This window comes from Monodon monoceros, unplaced genomic scaffold (genome assembly GCF_005190385.1).
Source record: "Monodon monoceros isolate NGI ecotype Baffin Bay Population unplaced genomic scaffold, NGI_Narwhal_1 Super_Scaffold_14, whole genome shotgun sequence".
NCBI lineage: Eukaryota > Metazoa > Chordata > Mammalia > Artiodactyla > Monodontidae > Monodon > Monodon monoceros.
The window spans coordinates 34,637,000-34,657,575 of record NW_021703770.1 but is presented as its reverse complement, the minus strand read 5'-3'; the positions used below and the strand labels follow the sequence as shown (position 1 = coordinate 34,657,575).

The 20,576-nt window shown below is 34.2% G+C and overlaps 1 protein-coding gene across 5 annotated transcripts in view; it reads left to right on the top strand.

The window, feature by feature from the left end:
• The window catches only part of VPS13B (vacuolar protein sorting 13 homolog B), a 778,183-nt gene that overhangs the window by 113,733 nt on the left and 643,874 nt on the right, over positions 1-20,576 (top strand). For all 5 annotated transcript variants that reach the window (XM_029222782.1, XM_029222780.1, XM_029222779.1 and 2 more), the window contains one exon: positions 19,696-19,877. In XM_029222782.1, coding sequence (XP_029078615.1) covers positions 19,696-19,877 — 182 coding nt within the window. The remainder of the gene's footprint in view (positions 1-19,695; positions 19,878-20,576) is intronic.

The following is a 20,576-nucleotide window of genomic DNA, read 5'->3' as shown; positions in this document are numbered from 1 at the left end:
CGAAATATGTGAATGGCATCTATTCCAATCAAATAGCTGTACAGTTCTTAAAAATTTACAGATCTTTTAAAGAAGCTTAGGGAAGTTTGAAAGTGAGACATACAGCAATCTTCATTTGTCTTTGACTCAATTCATGCATTCATTTTGTGTGTCATCTTTGAATTTCCTTAGAAAATACATTTTTTTGTCCATCTGAAATTTTAGATTGAGCACACAAGAATGTCCTATCTTGTGAGACCCTAAGTGTGGGGTAAGTCCAAATTTTACAGCCTTAAAGGAAACAAAATATGCGTGCTTTATTTTATCTAATTAGCCTATACATTAGAGATGGTTAAACGTGATCACAATGAAAATAGCCCATCTGATCAATTTCTCCATTACATCATATGGTAAATTTGATTTGGAAAGTCCATAGTGCAAACTGTTCTCATTGCAGTTTTCTTTTTTGATTTGGATAACTTGCTGAATTTTTTTTCTTTTTTATTGTAATAGCTCCCTTTGTAGCAAATGGTTAGGTCTTACTTATATTGTGTACTAAGGTGCTGTATTTTTATATGAACTGTAATCTCAGGTCAGGCATACAACAGTGGACTCATGCTGGATGCTCTGTACTTAATGAAACTTAATCTTCCATATTATGGGATTCTGTGTTGTGTGACTTGCCCTATTTTGTTAATGTAGCCATTTTTTCATTATAAATCAAGCATTTCTTTGCATATTTCTTAGAATCTTTTTTTGTTTTGCTCATATTGTTTTTGTCTTCTACTGCCTTTTTTAAAATGCTTAATTCTTCTTTTGTGTCTTCATCGTGTTGATTAAAGTAGGGAAGGCTGACCAGAATAGACAGGATGCATATTTTCTTCAATTTTTGAACAATGTTCCCTAATCCGTTACAGTTTTTTTTTGAAACTCCAGGGAGGTTTTCCACTATGTTTGTCTGCCTTTTTGCATACTTGAGCTTGTTCTTTATTATTCATTCAGGTCTATTCCACAGATGGGTGATGAATGCCCACTGCATGCCATACACTCTGCAGGGCCTGGCTAGAGATGCACCAATAAACAAAATAGGCAAGATACCTGCCCTCATGTCAGCAGAGAATACACAATAGATTAAAGGAATTTTAAGGAGAGAAAAACTGCTTTAAGAAGCAGTGTATATTGTCTTTTAAAATCTAATTATAAAATTGTCCTTTTTGCTGTTTTGGGCCTTGGAAGGAGATGCTTACATAGTTTTTAACTGCATAATATTTTAACATTATTCAATATTTTTCTGTTAAATTTTATTAATGATTTATGTTTGAAGTGAAAACAATCTAATTAGTATTAAAGCAAACAGTGATTGGAACTGAAATATATGTTCCTACAGATAAGTGAAAACTAATTGAATTAATAAATTAAACATATTGTTTTTTTATTTTCCAGCTTTATATAAGCTTTTCTAAAAATTTGATTTCTCAGCAGTTATTTTAACATCTACACAGTCTCCAGTATTTATGGAGGTTAACTTATATTAAAGCCTTTAAGACCTATTTATAAAATGCACATATTTTTAAATTGTATCCTTGCTTTATACTCTTAACATCCACTCTTCTACATTATAATGTTTAGTGTGAATACACCTCAAAAATCCATAAAGTCCTTCTAATTAAAAGCTTTATTTATTGTATTAAGATAAATATGTTCATGTGAAGATATATTCTTTGACTACAAATTACTGAGATTAATTTTTCTGGCAGGACTTTCAGAATATCATTACTTCATCATCACAGCTCATGCTGATAGTTACTTTCTATATTCATTGAGAAATACTTGTATTTCTAATTTGCATATAATTTATATTTGAAAAACTCATGAACAGAGTTATTTTTCAACTTATGTGTCTATGTGAGAAATTTGTGAGAATTTTAGTAATATAGATTTAATATTAATAATAATAGCATATGTGTGCCAGAAGCAGTGCTAAGTCTTGTATGCATTATCTCTTTAATCTTCATAGTAACGTTATGAGAGACATACTATTATATACATTTTATGCATATCTTTGTCTTAGCTTCTGAATACTAATACATCTATAAATAGTTAAGCTAGAATTCAATTTTAGGTTTATTTGAATCCAGACCCAAGATTAGCAGTTCCTTCCACCATTGATGAGAGAGTGTATTGCAAGTTGGCATTAACATCGCATCCTTAGACATCATTTTATAGGAATAGCTTTGCTAACTTGTACTTATGTTATAGTTTTATTGAGGCATACTTTATATAATATAAAATTCACCCTTTTCACGTGTAGAGTTCAATGATTTCTAGTGACTTTACCAAGTGGTGCAACTATTAACATAAATCAGTTTTAGAACATTTTCATCCCTCCAATAAGATCCCTCTTAATCCATTTACATTTAATCCCCATCTCCAGCCCTAGGTCATCACTAATCTTCTTTCTTTCTCCATATATTTATCTTTTCTGTCATGTAAATAGAATCATACAAAATGTGGTATCCTGTTTCTGGCTTTTTTCACTTACCATAATGTTTTTGAAGATCATTCTTGACACAGCATTGTCAGCAACTAACTTGTCTTTTATGCTACATCTCTATGTTGCTTTCTTTACCCGGGTAAAATGTATTGAGGCTTACAAATAACCGTCCTTACTGTTATACAGAGATATTTAAATTCCAGAGTTGGATGAGGGGTTTTAAAACCTTGTTACAGTTGCTGCTGTTAACTGTGGTGTTCTAAGAATATCCTTTTGTGTCATTAGCCCCTTCTTCAATCTCAAGTAGACATAAACTTTTGCCATAATTTTTGAGAAATTATAGAGGTGGGGTTGGTGTTTGGACTCCTTCTTGCTCTGTGATTATTGGTATTAAAACTCATAAATACAGAATTTAATCTGTATCAGACTTGTCTGTCTTTCTCAGGGGGATGAATAGCTGGTAGTAGGTCCTTTTTTTTTTTTTTTTAATCTTTGCTAAATTAACTCACTTTGAAAATGCCTAGTCTTGTCATTATAGCACTTTATGATTTTTGCATCTTGACTATTTTTATTTTTCACATCTGCATTTATGCCCCAGGACCTAGCATATAGTTGATTTTCAATAAATGTTAATTAAAATGAACCAAACTAGAATTTAATTAATTTAATAAATATTTTAAAATCTGTTAACTTAATCTTTTGAAGAGGACAGCAAAAAAGAACAGGTGTAGTCAATCATATTAATGTTTAAGGAAGAAAAGGTAGGCAAACTACCCAAACTCAGTTTCCTTTTTTTGTTCATCTTTACTTTTTTTTAAATAAGCGAAGCTCTAATATTCTAAAGCAACTATTCTTATAGATTCTAGCATCTAAAGAGAAATATAAGTTAAATGAACCATTCTTGAATATCTTATGTTTTTATTCTCTCTGATAAATGCAAACATTCAGATATATGAGTGCTCTTGGAGTTTCTATTTCTAGATGTTAGTTTCTTTTTAGTTTCACTATGTTTTTTCTTTTAACTATTTTTTTGGAGGAATAATATTTGAAGGTGAATACTTAATTTTTAATACTTAATTTATTTCTCAAAGTATTCTTATTTTATTCTCATAAACTCCCTGTGAGTACTTTTAAAAATTACAAAAATACTTAGGGGTCTGGTTACACCTGAAAATACTATATAACTGTAGCAAGCTTTCATAGTACTTTGGAGCTGTGTAGAATGTGGTTTATAAAGTTCTCTTTAATGGTTTATAATATTAATTATACCAGTGTTTTCAGTAACATTATTTTCATTTTAAAATTAGACTATAATTTAAATACAACAAAGTTCAACAATTTTATGTGACAACAATTCAGTGATTTTTGACAGATGTATGTAGTCATGTAGCCATCATCAAAATCAAGATATGGAACATTTCTATCACCCCCAAAATTTCTCTCTTGCATTCAGTTCCTTTTCCTCCCCCTGGAGTGTGTCAGCTTTTGGTGAGGGCAGTTGGCTCATGGTAAAGGTAATGGCCTATCTCGATTCCCTTGTTGTAGGCTGACCAGGGCATGACTGGCTGGCAGCTTGTTAGCTAGTTGCCCTGCAGATGCATCTTTTGCCCTGCATTCCTGCAGGAATGTTTGAAGCCGAAGAAGCCTGTCTGTGCGGTGCATTGCAGCACTCTGGCACCTGGCATCTGAGCTGTGGGACTCAAGCAGCCAATGGAGAGCACGGAGATTTCTTGCCGCGGCTGCCATAAAAATTTCTTAAAAACAAAACAAACAAAAAAACCCTTGGAGAGCTTGACATGTGTCCCTTGAAGTTGTGTGGCCACAACAACTATGTATGTCTCATATGTAAACAACTTCTAAAAGTCAAAGTCTGACTGGAGCTGCTCGTTTAAAAAGAGAAACACGAAGTCTGCAGAAGTCTGCAGTAGGAATGAGTCACTCATCTACCACGGGCGACCAGAGGTGCTTGTTTTTCAAGAGTCAGTCATGGCCCCTGCAGAACTGAGCTAGAGCTGAGTCCTCCTAAAAGGAACCCCACATGCGAGGCCTAAATGGATGGTGGACGTCAACTCAGTAGAGCGTCTTTTTGCAGTAGAAGCCAGGAGCTGAGGGAGGAGTCGCCTATGAGGAGAGAGTCGACTGTGGGAGGTCACAGGTTTTAAAAAAATATTTCAACCAAGAGCAACTTCAACAGAGAGTTTCTGATGGCAGTACCAGAAGGTTCTTCTACGCTTTCCTTTAAAATGGTAAATGACTTGATGAGCAACATTTTTAATGCAGAAAAGCGACACCTGCCAACAAGCTGTGAACAAACCAGCGCTAAACATGCAAGGTTATGGAGACGCCAAGAGCTAAACTATGAATTCCTAGCTTTAAAAATTCGAACTAAGGTTTCTGAGTGGAGAGCCTGTCGTTTTTCTGTGAGACTCATCTAGGTCTTATTTTCTGCGTGAGTAGAGGGCACTGGTGGTCTTCTAATGTCTAGGTCAGTGCAAGGCTAAATACCAAGACTTTATGAATAATTAAGGGCTTCCTATCAAAATGTTTGTTCAGCTTAAGGACAAAGGGTTTCTGTTTTCTGGTCTTAAGGAAGAATGCAAGGGTTTGATTGGCATAGAAAGGAATGTGGGGACATTGCCGAGAGGGAGCCAGGGGGAAGGGCCCTCACCTCCACGGTCAAGTGCCAGCAGTTGATCTGGGCCAGTGCCCAGGAGCCCCAAATCTGCCTCTAGTCTGGGGAGTTTGTTGGGAAGTAGGATTGGGCCTTTAAGACAATCTTGTGTGTACCTTGTCTGCTAAACTGACGATTGTTTACTAACACTCTTGCCTAAGTTATTTCACAAGGATTGCTCCCTGCTACACAGTGTTGAAATTACATTCAGAGATTTAAGAAAAAAAAAAAAAAAAGAGACATGAAGAACACAGCTACAAGTAAATAGCACTTATCTTTGTACTAGTTAGATTTTTCCCTTTGATTCTTTTAGCAAGGGCACAAAGAGCATGCAACATATGTTAACAACTGGAAAGTGTTGGTCCAATGAGAACAGGTTTCCTTCGATTTTGCTTTTGGAAAATTTGGTATTTTCAACATGCAATTTTATGATCAGTTGGGTATAAAGTTGTATAGGTAATTATCCATCTATTTCCCTTGTTAAAAGTTTTAAACTTAGTAAAGTTGTTTAGTGGTAGCCAAATGAACATTTATAATTCCTTCTTAGATTATTGCCTTTAAATTTAAATTTCGGCACTGTAGAATATGACTATAAGACTTACATCTCTTTCTATGAGAAGAAGAATATTAATAGTAGCCTTTTCTCAGTATTTGGTTTTACCTATGTACAACAGTGGGAGACATTTTGTACTGTCTCGATGTCAGTATATAATATGACAACATCTTATATTAGTGACAATATCTTTTAAATACATCTGTGTTTCATTATTTTTTTGGGACTGAAACTTGAGTATATTCAAAAGAATTCTAAGTTGTTAGTATACAGTGTATTTATTAAAAGAGAAATCTCTTGGTTAGAAATCACTAAATTTAGTCTAAGTGTTGTTTTTGTTTTTAATAATTGCCTCTGAATTTCTTTCCTGTGTTTGATGATTTAATCTCTTTTAATATACTAACTTGAAATATAGGAACAAATAATCATTGGAGGTCCCTGTGCTCAAAAGATCATACAGTGCATAGTTAGTAGAAGAAGAAAATCTCCAAGAACAACATTGTAATACTCTTGTGTAGCATTTTGTACTTATTCCTCTACATACAGTGATTTATTTGAATCTCACAACCAACCTTTGGAATAAACAAGTCAGGTATTATTATCTCTTTTATAGATATGGAAATGGAGGATTAGGGAAGGTGATACTGTGGATCGAGAAAGATGAAATCACTTGTTTCAGTTGTTCCAGAGGTCTAGTTTAGTGTTGGTGTTGGAGCCATTAATAGCATGTTGGTAGCTATTAGCAAGTTCTTGATAATAGGTTTGATTGTATTCTTTATTATGATTTATAACTTTAAAAAATATTTCCAGTTTCCTAGATGAATTTGTTAATACTTAGCACTTTTTAACTTTCAACTTGTTAATTAGTCGTTTGTTTGTTTTAAAAATAATTTTTTGGTAACATGTGAGAATTGTTGTGTCATAGGCCTTGGAGTCCCATTATGAGTAAGATATGGTCTTTGCTTTCCCTAATTATGTCCTTCTCCTGCCTAAAATACTTTGCTTCTCATAGCTTTTGTGGTAAAGATTAAGATCTTTAAAACTTTCAGTGATGTCCTCCATGGTCTAGCCCCTTCTTGGCTGTCTAGATTCATCTGAGTATCTTCCTCTCTATCCCCTCCCACCTCCTTGCCTTTTTCATTGTTTCTTTTTCAACCAAGTCTTTCACCATATTGTCTCAGTAATCAATAGCCTAAATAATTTTTACTTACTCCTCAGATATTGGTCCAATTGATATTTTCTCTGACTAGATCACATCTTACTAATATATTCTTCTTTTTTAAAAAAATTTATTTTATTTATTTTTATTTTTGGCTGTGTTGTGTCTTCGTTGCTGCGTGCGGGCTCTCTCTAGTGCGGCGAGCGGGGCCTACTCTTGGTTGCAGTGCATGGGCTTCTCATTGTGGGTGGCTTCTCTTGTTGCAGATCCCGGGCTCTAGGCATGCAGGCTTCAATATTTGTGGCACATGGGCTCAGTAGTTGTGGCTCGTAGGCTCTAGAGGGCAGGCTCAGTAGTTGTGGCGCACGGGCTTAGTTGCTCTGTGGCATGTGGGAACTTCCTGGACCAGGGCTCGAACCCATGTCCCCTGCATTGGCAGACGGATTCTTAACCACTATGCCACCAGGAAAGCCCCCCTAATATTTTCTTTAATGGGATATTTTTCCTATTTTTCACTGTAGTTTTCATAGAGGTGATTTTTCCACTGTTTTTTGTGATTATTTAATAGCTTTTTCCATTCTTTTTACATTAAGTTCAGTAAGGACCATCTCTTTTTCTGTGGAGGACATTTATCTTCAAAACCTTGAAACTATGGAAAGCACAACTAAATACTTATTGACATGCACTTGGTAATTTTTTCAGCCATCTTTGTGCTTTTTGGTGGTCTGATTGATTAGATTTTAGATTGTATGCTCTTTTGATAACCAAGTTTTTCTTCTTCTTACATACATAATATATGTAAAATGTGCCCTTGGCCAAAGCAAAAACCAATGACTTTAATTAATTACTGAAATTGAACTAAAATTTTAGTGATTTCCCTAATCAGAATTCTCAAGATAATATTTGAATGTTTTTAATTACATATATAAGATATATTGCATGAACACACTTCCTCTTTCTCTCTTTCCCTGAGTAAACATTTTTACTTAAGTAGACGAACTGTCTATATTGAATAACTTGTCTGGGAGATGATGAGATTAATGAAGAGATAACATTTTCCTCCTTTTGTATTTAGTTTGTTTGCTACCACCTGTAGTTCATTGTAAGATTTTGAACTTTATATATTATAATAATCAAGGCATTCATTATATTTTTATTTTAGTGATAGACAAATTTTACTTCTCATTTTTTCTGTCCATTTGTTATCTAATATTTAAGTTCAAATATTTACTTCAGAAATTTGAAAAATGATAAAATATTTTCAAGTCTCAACACAGCAGGATATAATTTGTATTTTACAGCTATTTGCAAATGCTAAAATTATTTTAATTAAATAAATATAACAGTTAATATTTGTAGGGATGTTGAGAAAGCAATACACTGATACACTGCCTGTGAATGTAAATCTTGATTCAGACAGCAAAATGTGAAGCATGCATTAAAGAGACCAACGTGGAAGAATATGTACTGATGTACAAAGATCTTGATCACTAGGACATATTGCTTAGTCATAAAAAGCAGGCTGTAGGGGTTCCCTGGTGGCGCAGTGGTTGAGAGTCTGCCTGCCGATGCAGAGGACACGGGTTCGTGCCCCGGTCCGGGAAGATCCCACATGCCGCGGAGCGGCTGGGCCCCTGAGCCATGGCCGCTGAGCCTGCGCGTCCGGAGCCTGTGCTCCGCAACGGGAGAGGCCACAGCAGTGGGAGGCCCGCGTACCGCTAAAAAAAAAAACAACAAAAAAACAGGCTGTAGACTTTTAAATATATATATATATCTCCATTAAAATTATAAGTGTATCTATGAATACATAAAATCAATAGAGGTCTGTAGGTATGTATGCTGAATTCATAAAAAATGGTTATCTGTGGGGAGTGGAGTGGGATCAGGAGGAGGAAAGAGGAGCTTTAACCTTTCATTTTACCTACGATTTAGGTCAAAAATTTTTTTCCCCTTCCACGAGTATTGATATATTGCATAAGTTGAAGAGTCGTTGTGTGCAGAACTAAATACACATTTCTTAGTTTTTTAAACTGCTTTCATTTCTCAGTTGAGTTAGTGAGTTTTGTACTCATTTTATTTTGGAAAAAGTGATCTAATCTTATTTTACTGTACAGGATATGAGTAATAACAAAAATACATTTTTGGAACCAATTTGTACATTCAGACCTTGCATTTGGGGACTCTGTATAAATCTTTAGATCCAGCTGTTGCTGAGGATATTCTTTCAGTTGCTGTGAGGTGTGTTGATTTTAAAAGAATGGATGGTTGTTCCTGAAGTGTATGTATGGCAAAAATTTTATAGTACTGCTGTGAGTGTGAATGGATTGTTTAAGTTAATTCCTTTGCATTGAGGAATAAGAATGACTTCCATGTTTTTTATTTAAAATTTCAAAAGAAGAATTTTTTTTATAGCAGTGCCAGATTGGTCCAAAGCTTTTGTCAGCTCCGTATTGTAATTTGTCAGCAAATGGAACAGACAGAATCTTTTAAAGTGTTTGTTAATTAGGGCATATTCATTTTCAGTCTTTGTTACTACACAATCAAGACCTACTTGTTTCTATTTCCTTAAATTTATCCTGGAGTTTGTCCAAGTTGAGTTTTAATGAGTTGTTTATCCTGCTAGTTACATTAGGATTTATTTTTCCCTAGAGAGTAATGTTTGAATTGATAGTTTTTTAAACCTATTCTGTAATATGAACATATGTTCAGACTAGGATTTCTGGATATATGAAATAGGCATTTGTTAAATAAATTATTTTATTTTCACCAACTTAACTGTTAAAATGTAGGTTTAGTGATATTTCAGAAACATGAGGTAAGTCCAGAAGTTGTTAGATAATTTTAGTATGAATTTTATTGAGCTGTTTTATTTTAAGCCGAGTTTAAATAAATTTGTAGTGGTATAAATCACAAGGAAAATTTTACTTCTATTGTTTATTTTCATTGACTTTTTAATGAGCCCCCCAAATAGCTTAAAGTTGTAAAAGCTATTGATTAAAAATTTCTGAGGCAAATACAGTATGATGGTATGGTTTGATGAAATGGATACATAGGTGTTTATTATTTTCTATACTATTTAACCTGTTGGAAATATCTCAGCATTGACAAAAACAAAAGAGGAAAAAACCCCTCTTCATTGATATTGTTATACTAGCAGGTACATTCTATAATCTACCATCTATTGCCAAATCATTTATAAATGGTTTATTTTAGTTCAAATGCTACTGGAATATTAAACAGAAGTATAATAAAATGTACTTTTATTTGCAGTCAGTTATAGCTGGAAAATAAAACAAACCACAAAAACATGCCATACGTGTATGCTATAATTTACTTGTTTATTGTTGAATTCTGGCTTTTGTAAAGTGAGTTATTTCCTTTGATGTTAAATTAAATTGAACCTGAAGGAGAGAACTGTCCCCTACTCTTGGGCAGTATTAAAATGTAGAATAAATTAATCTTTTTGAATTTGCATATATTTAAATTTTTTTTCAAGTCTGTGTTATCCATTTGGGAATCATTTTATGTGACATTTGATGGCTTGAAAGAGTACCATATACAGTAGCTGAAGTTTTTATGAAATAAGTAAAGACCCACTTGTGAAAAGAATCCTGACTGTAATTTTGCCTTATAAGTAATTATTGCTGTAGTTACAAGAACATGGCTCTTGCTACACCATAGGACTTCCTAAACACCAAGGAATATCTGGCTAAAGATAAAGTGGCTAGATTAATTATACATTTTTATATTGTAGGTTTCCAATGTCTGTTCTGTTTACTTAGTATCACTACTGGTAAACTGTTGTGCTTTTGTTTTTGTTTTTGTTTTGGTCAAGAATTTTGAACAGAAATTTGAGAACATAGTAGAAAGAGAACCACCACTCAATTTTTAAACCTGTAATAAGAGACAAGAAAGTGACGTAAAGAATGGCCACAATGTTAGAAAAGCAAAAGGAACCAGTAATGATAATGAAATATAAATTTATGAATTAGATTCTATTGTTTTTTCTCCTGCCTCATTTGATCTCTATTATCTTACCTGCTTGGTTTAAGGAATCTTCTATTCAGTGCATTTAAAAAATTTATTTACAAAGATTTAAAAAAAGATTTTTGGCCCCACTGCATAGCATGTAGGATCTTAGTTCCCCGACCAGGGATCAAACCCACGCCCCCTGAGTGGAAGGGTGGAGTCTTAACCACTGGACCGCCAGGGAAGTCCCTTCAGTGCATATTTATTTCCTTGTCTATTTATTATAATCCTTTGATTTTGTGGCAAAATGTGACCAGGCTTGTGGATTGAACGGTAAATCTAGGTAGAGCCACATATTGCTATTAAATATTTGAGAGCTGTATGGACAGGGTGGTAGATGTGTTAATGTGTAACTGTATATTTAAATTATGAGGCATGCTAATTAAGAGAGACAGGTGATCCCAGGGTTTTGTTTTTATTTTGTTATTTTCGAGTAAGAAAGGGCAGTCGTTAGTTGCTTGGACCAGTGTTCCTAGGAACAGAGTTCTGAATACTTCAGGGAGGTTTTAAATTTTAATTGAGATAAAATAGCATAAATTTACTATTATAATTATTTTAAACTGTACGATTCATTGGTTTTTAGTATATTCACAGTGTTGTGCAGTCATCATCACCATCTAACTCCAGAGTATTTTCAAAACTCCAGAAAGAAAACCCTGACTCTATCCGTGATTCTGGATGGAGAATGCCACATACAATATGTGGCATTTTCTGTCTAGCTTCTTTTACTTAGCGTGTTTTCAAGATTTCTCCATGTTGTGGCATGTATCAGTACTTCATTACTTTTTATGGCCAAATAATAACTACTTTATAGTGATATACGACATTCTGTTTATCCATTTATCAGTTGCAAGTTTGGGTTGTTTCTACTTTTTGGCTAATAAAAATAATGCTGCTTTGAACATGCATATATGAGCTCCAGTATGAACAACATTTTCAGTTCTCTTGGGTATATACCTAAGAATATAATTGCTATATTTACCTTTTTGATGAACTGCCAAATTGTTACACACAGTGGTTGTACTGTTGTATACGTCTACCTCCAATGTATGAAGGTTCCAATTTCTCCCCATCCTTGCCAAGACTCATTATTTTCTGCTTTTTTTTTCTCTTTCTTCTCCTATTATGTCTATCTTAGTGGGTGTGAAGTGGTGTCTCTTTGTGGTATTGCTTTTCATTTCCCTAATGATGTTGAGCATTCTTTTAAGTGCTTATTGGCCGTTTGTGTAACTTCTTTGGAGAAATGACTGTTTATGTGCATTTTTAAATTGGGCTGTATATCTTTTTGCTGTTGAGTTGTGGGAATTCTTTGCATATTCTAGGCACTAGACCCTTCGTAGATATATGATTTGCAGATGTTTTTTGTCATTTTGTGTGTTCTGTTTTCACTTTCTGGGTAGTTTCCTTTGATACACAAAAGTTTTAAATTTTGATGAAGTCCCATTTATCTGTTTTTCCTTTTGTTGCTTTTGTTTTTGGTATCATATTTAAGAAATTGTTCTTTAATCCAAGATTGTGAAGACTACACTTATGTTTCCTTCTAAGATTTTATGGTTTTAGCTTTTTGAACAATTTTGAGTTAATTTTGGTATATGGTGTGAGGTAGGGGTCTAAGTTCATTCTTTTGTCTTTCAATATGCAGTTGTTCTAAAACCATTTGTTAAAAAGACTGTTCATTCCCCACTTATTGGCCTTGACCATTTGTCAGAAGTCCATTGATCATAGATGTATGGGTTTATTTCTAGACTCTCAGCTCTAGTGCACTGATTTATATTTACATGTGTATTTGATTGCTGTACCTTTGTAGTAAGTTTTGAAATTGGGAAGCATGAGTCTTCCAACTTTGTTTTTCTTTTTCAGGATTGTTTTGACTATTCAAGATTCCTTGTAAATCCATATGAATTTAATTAGTTTAGAATTAGTTTAATCATTTATTCAAAATAGATGGGATTTTGATAGGGATTGTATTGAACCTATAGCTGAATTTGGAGAGTACTGTCATCTTAACAGTATTAAATTTTCCAATCAATAAACATGGGATGTCTTTCCATTTATTTAATCCCTTCTTTAATTTCCTTCAACAGTGCTTTGTAGTTTTCAATGTAAAAGTCTTACACTTCTTTGGTGAAATACTTATTCCTAAGTATTTTATTCTTTTTGTTGCTATTATAGATGGAATAGTTTTCTTAATTTCCTTGTCAGATTGTTCATTTTAAGTGTATATGGGTATAAAACTGATTTCCATGTAGTTACCTTGTATCTTGGAACTTAGTTGAACTTGTTTTTAGCTCCATTCATTGGTGTGTGTGTGTGTGTGCTTATAGTTTTCAAGGTATGAGATCATGTCATCTGTGAGTAGTGATAGTTTTACGTCTTTTTCTACAATCTGAATGCCTTAAAAATTTTTTTTGCCTGGTTTCGTGGCTGGAACCTTTACTGCAATGTTGAATAGAATGGCAAGAGAAAAATACTTAACTTCTTCCTGATCTTGGAGAGAAAGCTTTCAGCCTTTCACCACTAAGTATGATGTTAGTTGTGTGTTTTTCATAAATGTCCTATATCATATTGAGGAAGTTCTCTTTAGTGTGTTGAGTGTTTTATATTATGAAAGAGTATTGGATTTTGTCAAGTACTTTTTCTGTGTTAGTTGATATGGACATGTTTTCTCCCCTCTTCTTTCTATAAATATGATGTATTGCATTGAGTTCTTGAGCCATTCTTTTATTTCTGGGATAAATTTCAGTTGTCATGGCGTATAATGCTTTTAATCTTCTTCCAAATTTCATTTACTGGTGTTTTACTGAGGATTTTGCATTTATGTTCACAAGGGATATCGATGTGTAGTTTTCTTGTGTTGTTTTTGTCTGGCTTTGGTACCAGGGTAATACTGATGTTATAGAAGAAATTGGGAAGGATTCCCTTCTGTTCTTTTTTGCAAAAAGTTGAAGAGTATTGGTATTTTTTTCTTCTTTAAATGTTGGTAGAATTCACAAGTGAAGCCTTTTGATCCTGGACTTTCTTGGGAGATTTCTACTTTATTTTTGAAGAATAGTTAAGTCGGAATTATAATAATTATTATTTTTAAAATAAATAAATTTATTTATTTATGTTTGGCTGCATTGGGTCTTCGTTGCTGTGCGTGGCCTTTCTCTAGCTGTGGCGAGCTGGGGCTACACTTCGTTGCAGTGCACCGGCTTCTCGTTGTGGTGGCTTTTCTTGCTGCAGAGCACGGGCTCTAGGTGCACGGGCTTCAGTAGTTGTGGCACATGGGCTTCAGTAGTTGTGGTTCGTGGGCTCTGGAGCGCAGGCTCAGTAGTTGTGACGCATGGGCTTAGTTGCTGCACGGAATGTGGGATCTTCCCGGACCAGGGCTCGAACCTGTGTCTCCTGCATTGGCAGGTGGATTCTTAACCACTGTGCTACCGGGGAAGCCCTGGAATTACAATTATTAATTGACAGTTCTTTCTTTCAGAACTTTGAATATTTCATCCCACTGCCATGTGGCCTCCATGGCTTCTTCTAAGGAATGTCTTCAAAGCTCAACCAGGCAGTTTTCAACTCTGCCACCTTTTCTTGTTGTGCATACCCTGAAAGTCAGCCAGAAGTGAGAGCTTAAGGCCTTTCTCTTGTCTTTTCTCTGCAAGTGCACAGTGCTTAGCATGTGTGTGGCCTTCCGTATTCCCAGGAAGGTGTCTGAGCTTTTCAGTGTTTTTATTCCTGAAAGCATAATTTCCCAGCCTTTCTAAGATTTTGGTTAGTCTCTTTTTTCCCCCTTGTCTTGTCTATCTATTATTCCAGGCAGCAAGGACTATTGCAGTACATTTGCCTGTAAATGTTTTCTACAAATGCTCCTGGGTAGTTGTTTTAGTATTGGGAGAGTTCTGAATTAAGAGAGAGAAAGCAGGTTCTTTGAGTTGGTCCTCCAGGTAGCCACCAGACAGGTCAGAACGAACAACCACAATTTCTTTTTTTAAGTTCATAAATTTATTATTTGTTAATAAATCTGGCAGTCATGGCTGTTAATTTTTCAGCCATGCATATGAGACCAAGAAGTACCAGAGCTCTTCCACTGACTTGACATTGAGATCCTACAAATATTTATATCTTTTAGGAATACAGAGACGTCAAGTAACAGTTTATCAAGAAGTACAGGTCGTACTGGGGATAAGGGCTATTTGGTACCACTGCTGAGCCTGGGGGCCAGGGGATGTAACATGGGTAAATAAAAATACCACAGAGTTCACTGTTCCTACTGAGATTGAGCTGTTTAAAAATTTTTTTAGAATTTTACTTTATTTTTATTACGTGTTCCCGTGTTTGTTGCAGGCTTTTGGTTAGTTTCTAGAGTTCTGAGAAAGTTGATTTTTGACAGTTTTTGCCAGCTTTTGTGTTGCTTTTATGGAGGGACAGACTTTCAGTATACCTTACTCAACCGTCTTTGTTGATACAATTCCTCTTTTGGAGGTTTTAAGTGAAGTTTATTTCTTTTTGTTTTAATTTAAAAATGTTTTAAATTGAAGTATAGTTGATTTACAGTGGTTCAGCATAGTGATTCAGTTGTATAATATGTGTGTGTGTGTGTGTGTGTGTATATATATATATATATATATATATTCTTTTTCAAATTCTTTTCCATTATAGGTTATTACAAGATGTTGAATATAGTTACCTGTGCTATACAATAGGTCCTTGTTGTTTATTTTATATATAGTAGTGTGTATCTGTTAATCCTAAATTCCTAATTTATCCCCCCCTTTCCCCTTTGGGAACCATAAGTTTGTTTTCTATCTCTGTGAGTCTATTTCTGTCTTGTAGATAAGTTCATTTGTATCATTTTTTTAGATTCCATATGTAAATGATATCATGATATTTGTCTTTCTTTGACTTAAAGGTGAAGTTTATGTCTATGAGAAGGTAAGAAATCATTTGATAATTCAGTGTCGGAGCAGGGAGTGGAGGTAGTTTGTTACATTGATAATGCTCATTTTTAAAACATTTTAAAAATGTTTTATGAAATTAATTCATTTTGACATAGTTTGTGATTTCTATAGTCCATTCTTGAAGTATTGCAGTTTCTTAAATTCTTTTTTTTTGAATTTTTTCAGGCTTTTAATTAATTTATTTTTGCCGTGTTGGGTCTTCGTTTCTGTGTGAGGGCTTTCTCTAGTTGTGGCCATCGGGGGCCACTCTTCATTGCGGTGCGCGGGCCTCTCACTATCGCGGCCTCTCTTGTTGCGGAGCACAGGCTCCAGACGCGCAGGCTCAGTAGTTGGGGCTCACGGGCCTAGTTGCTCCGCGGCATGTGGGATCCTCCCAGACCAGGGCTTGAACCCGTGTCCCCTGCATTAGCAGGCAGATTCTCAACCACTGCGCCACCAGGGAAGCCCCCTCTTAAATTCTTTTGAAAAAATAATGATATATATTTCTCAAAGGACCAAGCAAAACAATAGAGACATTTATATAGGGAAAAAAGGGAAAAGATCACGTAAAGTCATCCTCTGTTATCATCTTCCAGCAATGAATATTATCAATAATTCTATCCAGAATTTTTTATCTCAACATACAAACACATGCAGACATACTTTTATGTGTGGGTAACCCACCACTTCCTGCCATTACATGGAACCATATTATAATGCAACTACATACATTTTTACCATATTTCAGCATATCCTTTCATATCAGTAGGTTCATCTAACTTCATTCTTTTTAATATCTGAATAGTTTTGCATCAAGTCAATGTGTCAGAATTTATTCAATGATGAGATTTTCTCAGGTTTAGGCTATTTTAAATAATGCTGCAAACACTGTCTTTGTGTAAGTATTCTTGCAGGCTCGTGTGAAAATTCTTTTCAGATAGATTCCTAGAAGATGAGTTAGAGTCTGAGAGGTTTTGCTAATCTGAGAGGTTAAAAGAGTCATACATTGTTTTAGTTTGAATTTCCCTTTTTACTGGTGAGGCTTAAGAGTCATGTTTATGGGTCATTTCTAAATATAACACCTGCATTTTTTCCTCAACCATTTCAGTGTATCTCACAGGAACCTGTACATAACATTGTTATAGCACTCATTATGTTAAATTATAATTACTGGTTTACTTGTCTCACAACTAGATTCTGAATTCTTTGAGTGTAAAGATAGTGCCTGTATCTTCAGTTCCTAGCAAAGAACCTTGTATCTGTTAAGCTTTAAATATTAGATGTAATTGATTTTCACTATAGTCATCTGTGGTAGATTGGGCAGGGATAATTACACTTGCCTTTTAAAGAGGGAAGTGAAGCTCAGAGAAGTTATATATATCTTTTCCCTAAAAACATGAAACAAATAAGTGATTTCGCCAGAATTGGAATTGATATTTTAAAAATTTCATGTCCTACTTCTAGTACCTTAAATGAAAAACTTTGAAAATGAGGTTAAAGAGATTTAAAAATAAAAGTAAATTCCAGGAAAGTGAACCCTATGGAGTCAGACTTTGATGCGGTCTCAGATGAATGGCTGTGTAAAGCCTATTCAGATAATTCTTATGGATAAAAACCATGGAAAACCAACTTAATTAGTGAATTAGGTTATTATCAAACTGCTGCAACCACACTGCCTTCCTTGCCATTGCTTGGACTTGCCAGGTTCAGACCTACCTCAGGACCTTTTCACAGACTGTTCATCTGCCTGAATCACTCTCCAGAGATACCCACACAACTGTCACTTACCTCCTTCAAGTCTGCTCATGTCTTGCTTGGAATTAAACCTGTCCTTTTAATATGACCTACCCACCATATATGAAATTGCTCCCTCTTCAGTAGTTCCTATTCCATGCTCTGTTTTTCCATTCTCTTTTTCTGTTTCCAAGAGCATTTCTCTTCTAACTTCCTTATATCATTTGTTTACTTATATTGATCAACTTTTTAATTTGTTTCCTGTCCCCATTAGAATATAAACTATGAGGACACTGGGATTTTAATTTTCTGTTTTGTTCATTGATGTTTTAAAACGGCTAAGATACTTCCTAGGTAGCTAGTGCATGACTGCTACAGAATAGGCAATTAATAAATATATGCTGATTTTATAGATTTTCTAGAGAACAGCTTTAAAATGAAGCTTGAAGACCAGCTAGGCCTAATCTGAGAACTAAACAAAGTCCCAGCAACATTATAGCTCATTTTTTTTATAGACCTAGGAACTGCAAAGTAAAAATCCAGTCTTAACTTTGAAGGATATTAGGTTTATTAGCAAGGTGGTTCTCAGCTGCAGTAGCAATGGCTAGAAAAGGAGCCCATTGACTTGAAAGATGACTGAAATTAAAAGTATACCTGGAAAATACAAAGGTAACCAATTGACATGAGACTCTGTCCGTATCTCAACTGTATAGGACTATTGCTTGAAATTCCTTTATATTCTTCTTACGGTTAAATAGTGCACATACGCTGATTGTTTTTACTAGTCTGTAGTGGACAGGTGGGAGGATAGTATAAAACAAGGGAAGTTCTGGAGAAGGACTGGTTCCTCCATGTTACATTTATTGGAATGAATGTCCATAGAATTTTTTTCTTTATCTGCTCTTTTCTCCAGGAACACTGATTATTTTCTGTCATCCATATCAGTGTCCTTTTCTAAAATCATTTTATACTTTTTCAAAAGTTTTATCTTATGTGACTTTCTGAATTTTATCTACTATGTTCTTAACTGTATTTTATGTTTTTAATTTCTAAATATTTGAGGATTTTGCAGATACCTTTCTTTTATTAGTTTACAGTTTAATTCCATTGTGATCAGCACATATACTCTGATTTCAGTCCTTTTAATTTTATTGAGACTTGTTTTTGTAAATGTAAATTGGTGCAGCCACTGTGGGAAACAGTGTGGAGATTTCTCAAAAGGCTAAAACTAGAACTACCATATGACCCAGGAGTTATACTCCTGGGTATATATCCAAAAAAATAAAAACACTAATATGAAAAGATATGTGCACCCCAGTGTTCATAAGCAGCATTATTTACAGTCACCAAGATATGGAAACAATGTAAGTGTCCATCTACAGAGGAATGGATAAAGAAAATGTGCGTACACACACACACACACACACACACACACACACACACACAGGAATACTACTCAGCTGTAAAAAAGAACGAAATTTTGCCATTTGCAGCAACATGGATCAACTTGGAGGACATTATGCTAAGTGAAGTAAGTCAGACAAAGACAAATACTGTATGATATCATTTATATGTGGAATCTAAAAAATACAACAAACTAGTGAATATAACAGAAAAGAAGCAGACTCACAGATATAGAGAACAAAGTAGTGGTCACCAGTGGGGAGAGGGGGAGGTACAAACTATTGGATGTAAAATAAGTTCAAGGATGTATTGTACAGCATGGGGAATATAGCCAATGTTTTGTAATAATTGTAACTGGAATTTAACCTTTCAAAAGTGTATAAAAAAATTTAAAAAAGGGAATAAGGCAGATCTGTTAGTAAATCCTATTTTAAGTGTTAATTAGTATTATTTTCACTGTTATTTTTGATGATTGACTTGATTTAAAAAGTATAATGCTTGAGCTGAATATATGTGTATGAATGTGTGTGGACATTATTTTAGTTTGTATTTTTATTTTTTATTATTGTTAGAGGTTCTGAAATAGTGAAACATTTAAAGTTAGTAGAATTGTGTATCTCTTTGATTTAATTCTAATTAAAATAATTTCTGTGTATACCTTTTCTTCCCTTGCATCCTAATTTACTTTATATGGTGTTGTTTATAAATGTTATTTAATATATTGTTTGTTATGCTTTGTATTTTCTTATGCAGGACCAAAAGATCTCAGATTGCTATAACTGAAGGTATATTTGAACTTCCAAATCTCACAGTTCAAGCTACAAGAGCACAGACACTTCTGCTGCAAGCAATTTATCAAAGTTGGTCTCATACTGGAAATGTCAGCTCTTCAGCAGTGAATGAAGCTTTGATGAATGAAGTTTTCCAAACTATAGGTAAGAACACACTCTTCTTGACAAGTGTATGGAAAACTCTTATTAGAGGTGACTAATATTTTATCATTCAAATTCATGTGTATAGTATGATCAACTTAAATTGTAGTGTATTTCTATGAAAGCAGATTTTTATAGCTCCTGTGTAAAATCCAAGATATGAGTTAAGCCATTCAGTTTTGTTCTCTGCCACCAACTTGTGGATATATTTTGTAGTTGCAAGAGATTATTTTTCACCAGCTCCTTGTACAATTCATCCTTTGGCCTTACTTGGATAACTTTTGAGGGGATCAGTCTGTATGGTTGAAATGGTAACCAAGTCAAGTATAAATACAATATGTTTGATTATGCTGGTAGAGTGGAATAAAATTCTTAATTATAGTACTTTAGCAATTCATAAGCAAGTTAATTTTTTTAATGTGGAAAATATTAGTCTTACACCCTGAATGAATGAATTAACTATGGAAAATTAAAAATCTGCTTTGATGCCAGTTTATTATCTTCATCTTATCACTCACTTTGTAGATAAACAAGAAAAATTGCAGAAGGCTTGCTTCTTTTAGTTGTTTCAGCTCAAAATAATGTTACTTTTGCAGTGACACAAAAAGGATATATTTTTATTAAGTGCAATCATGCTTAAAATGATAACATTATTTTTATCTTATACCTCATTTGTTTATTAAAATAAAACTGGTTTTGTTG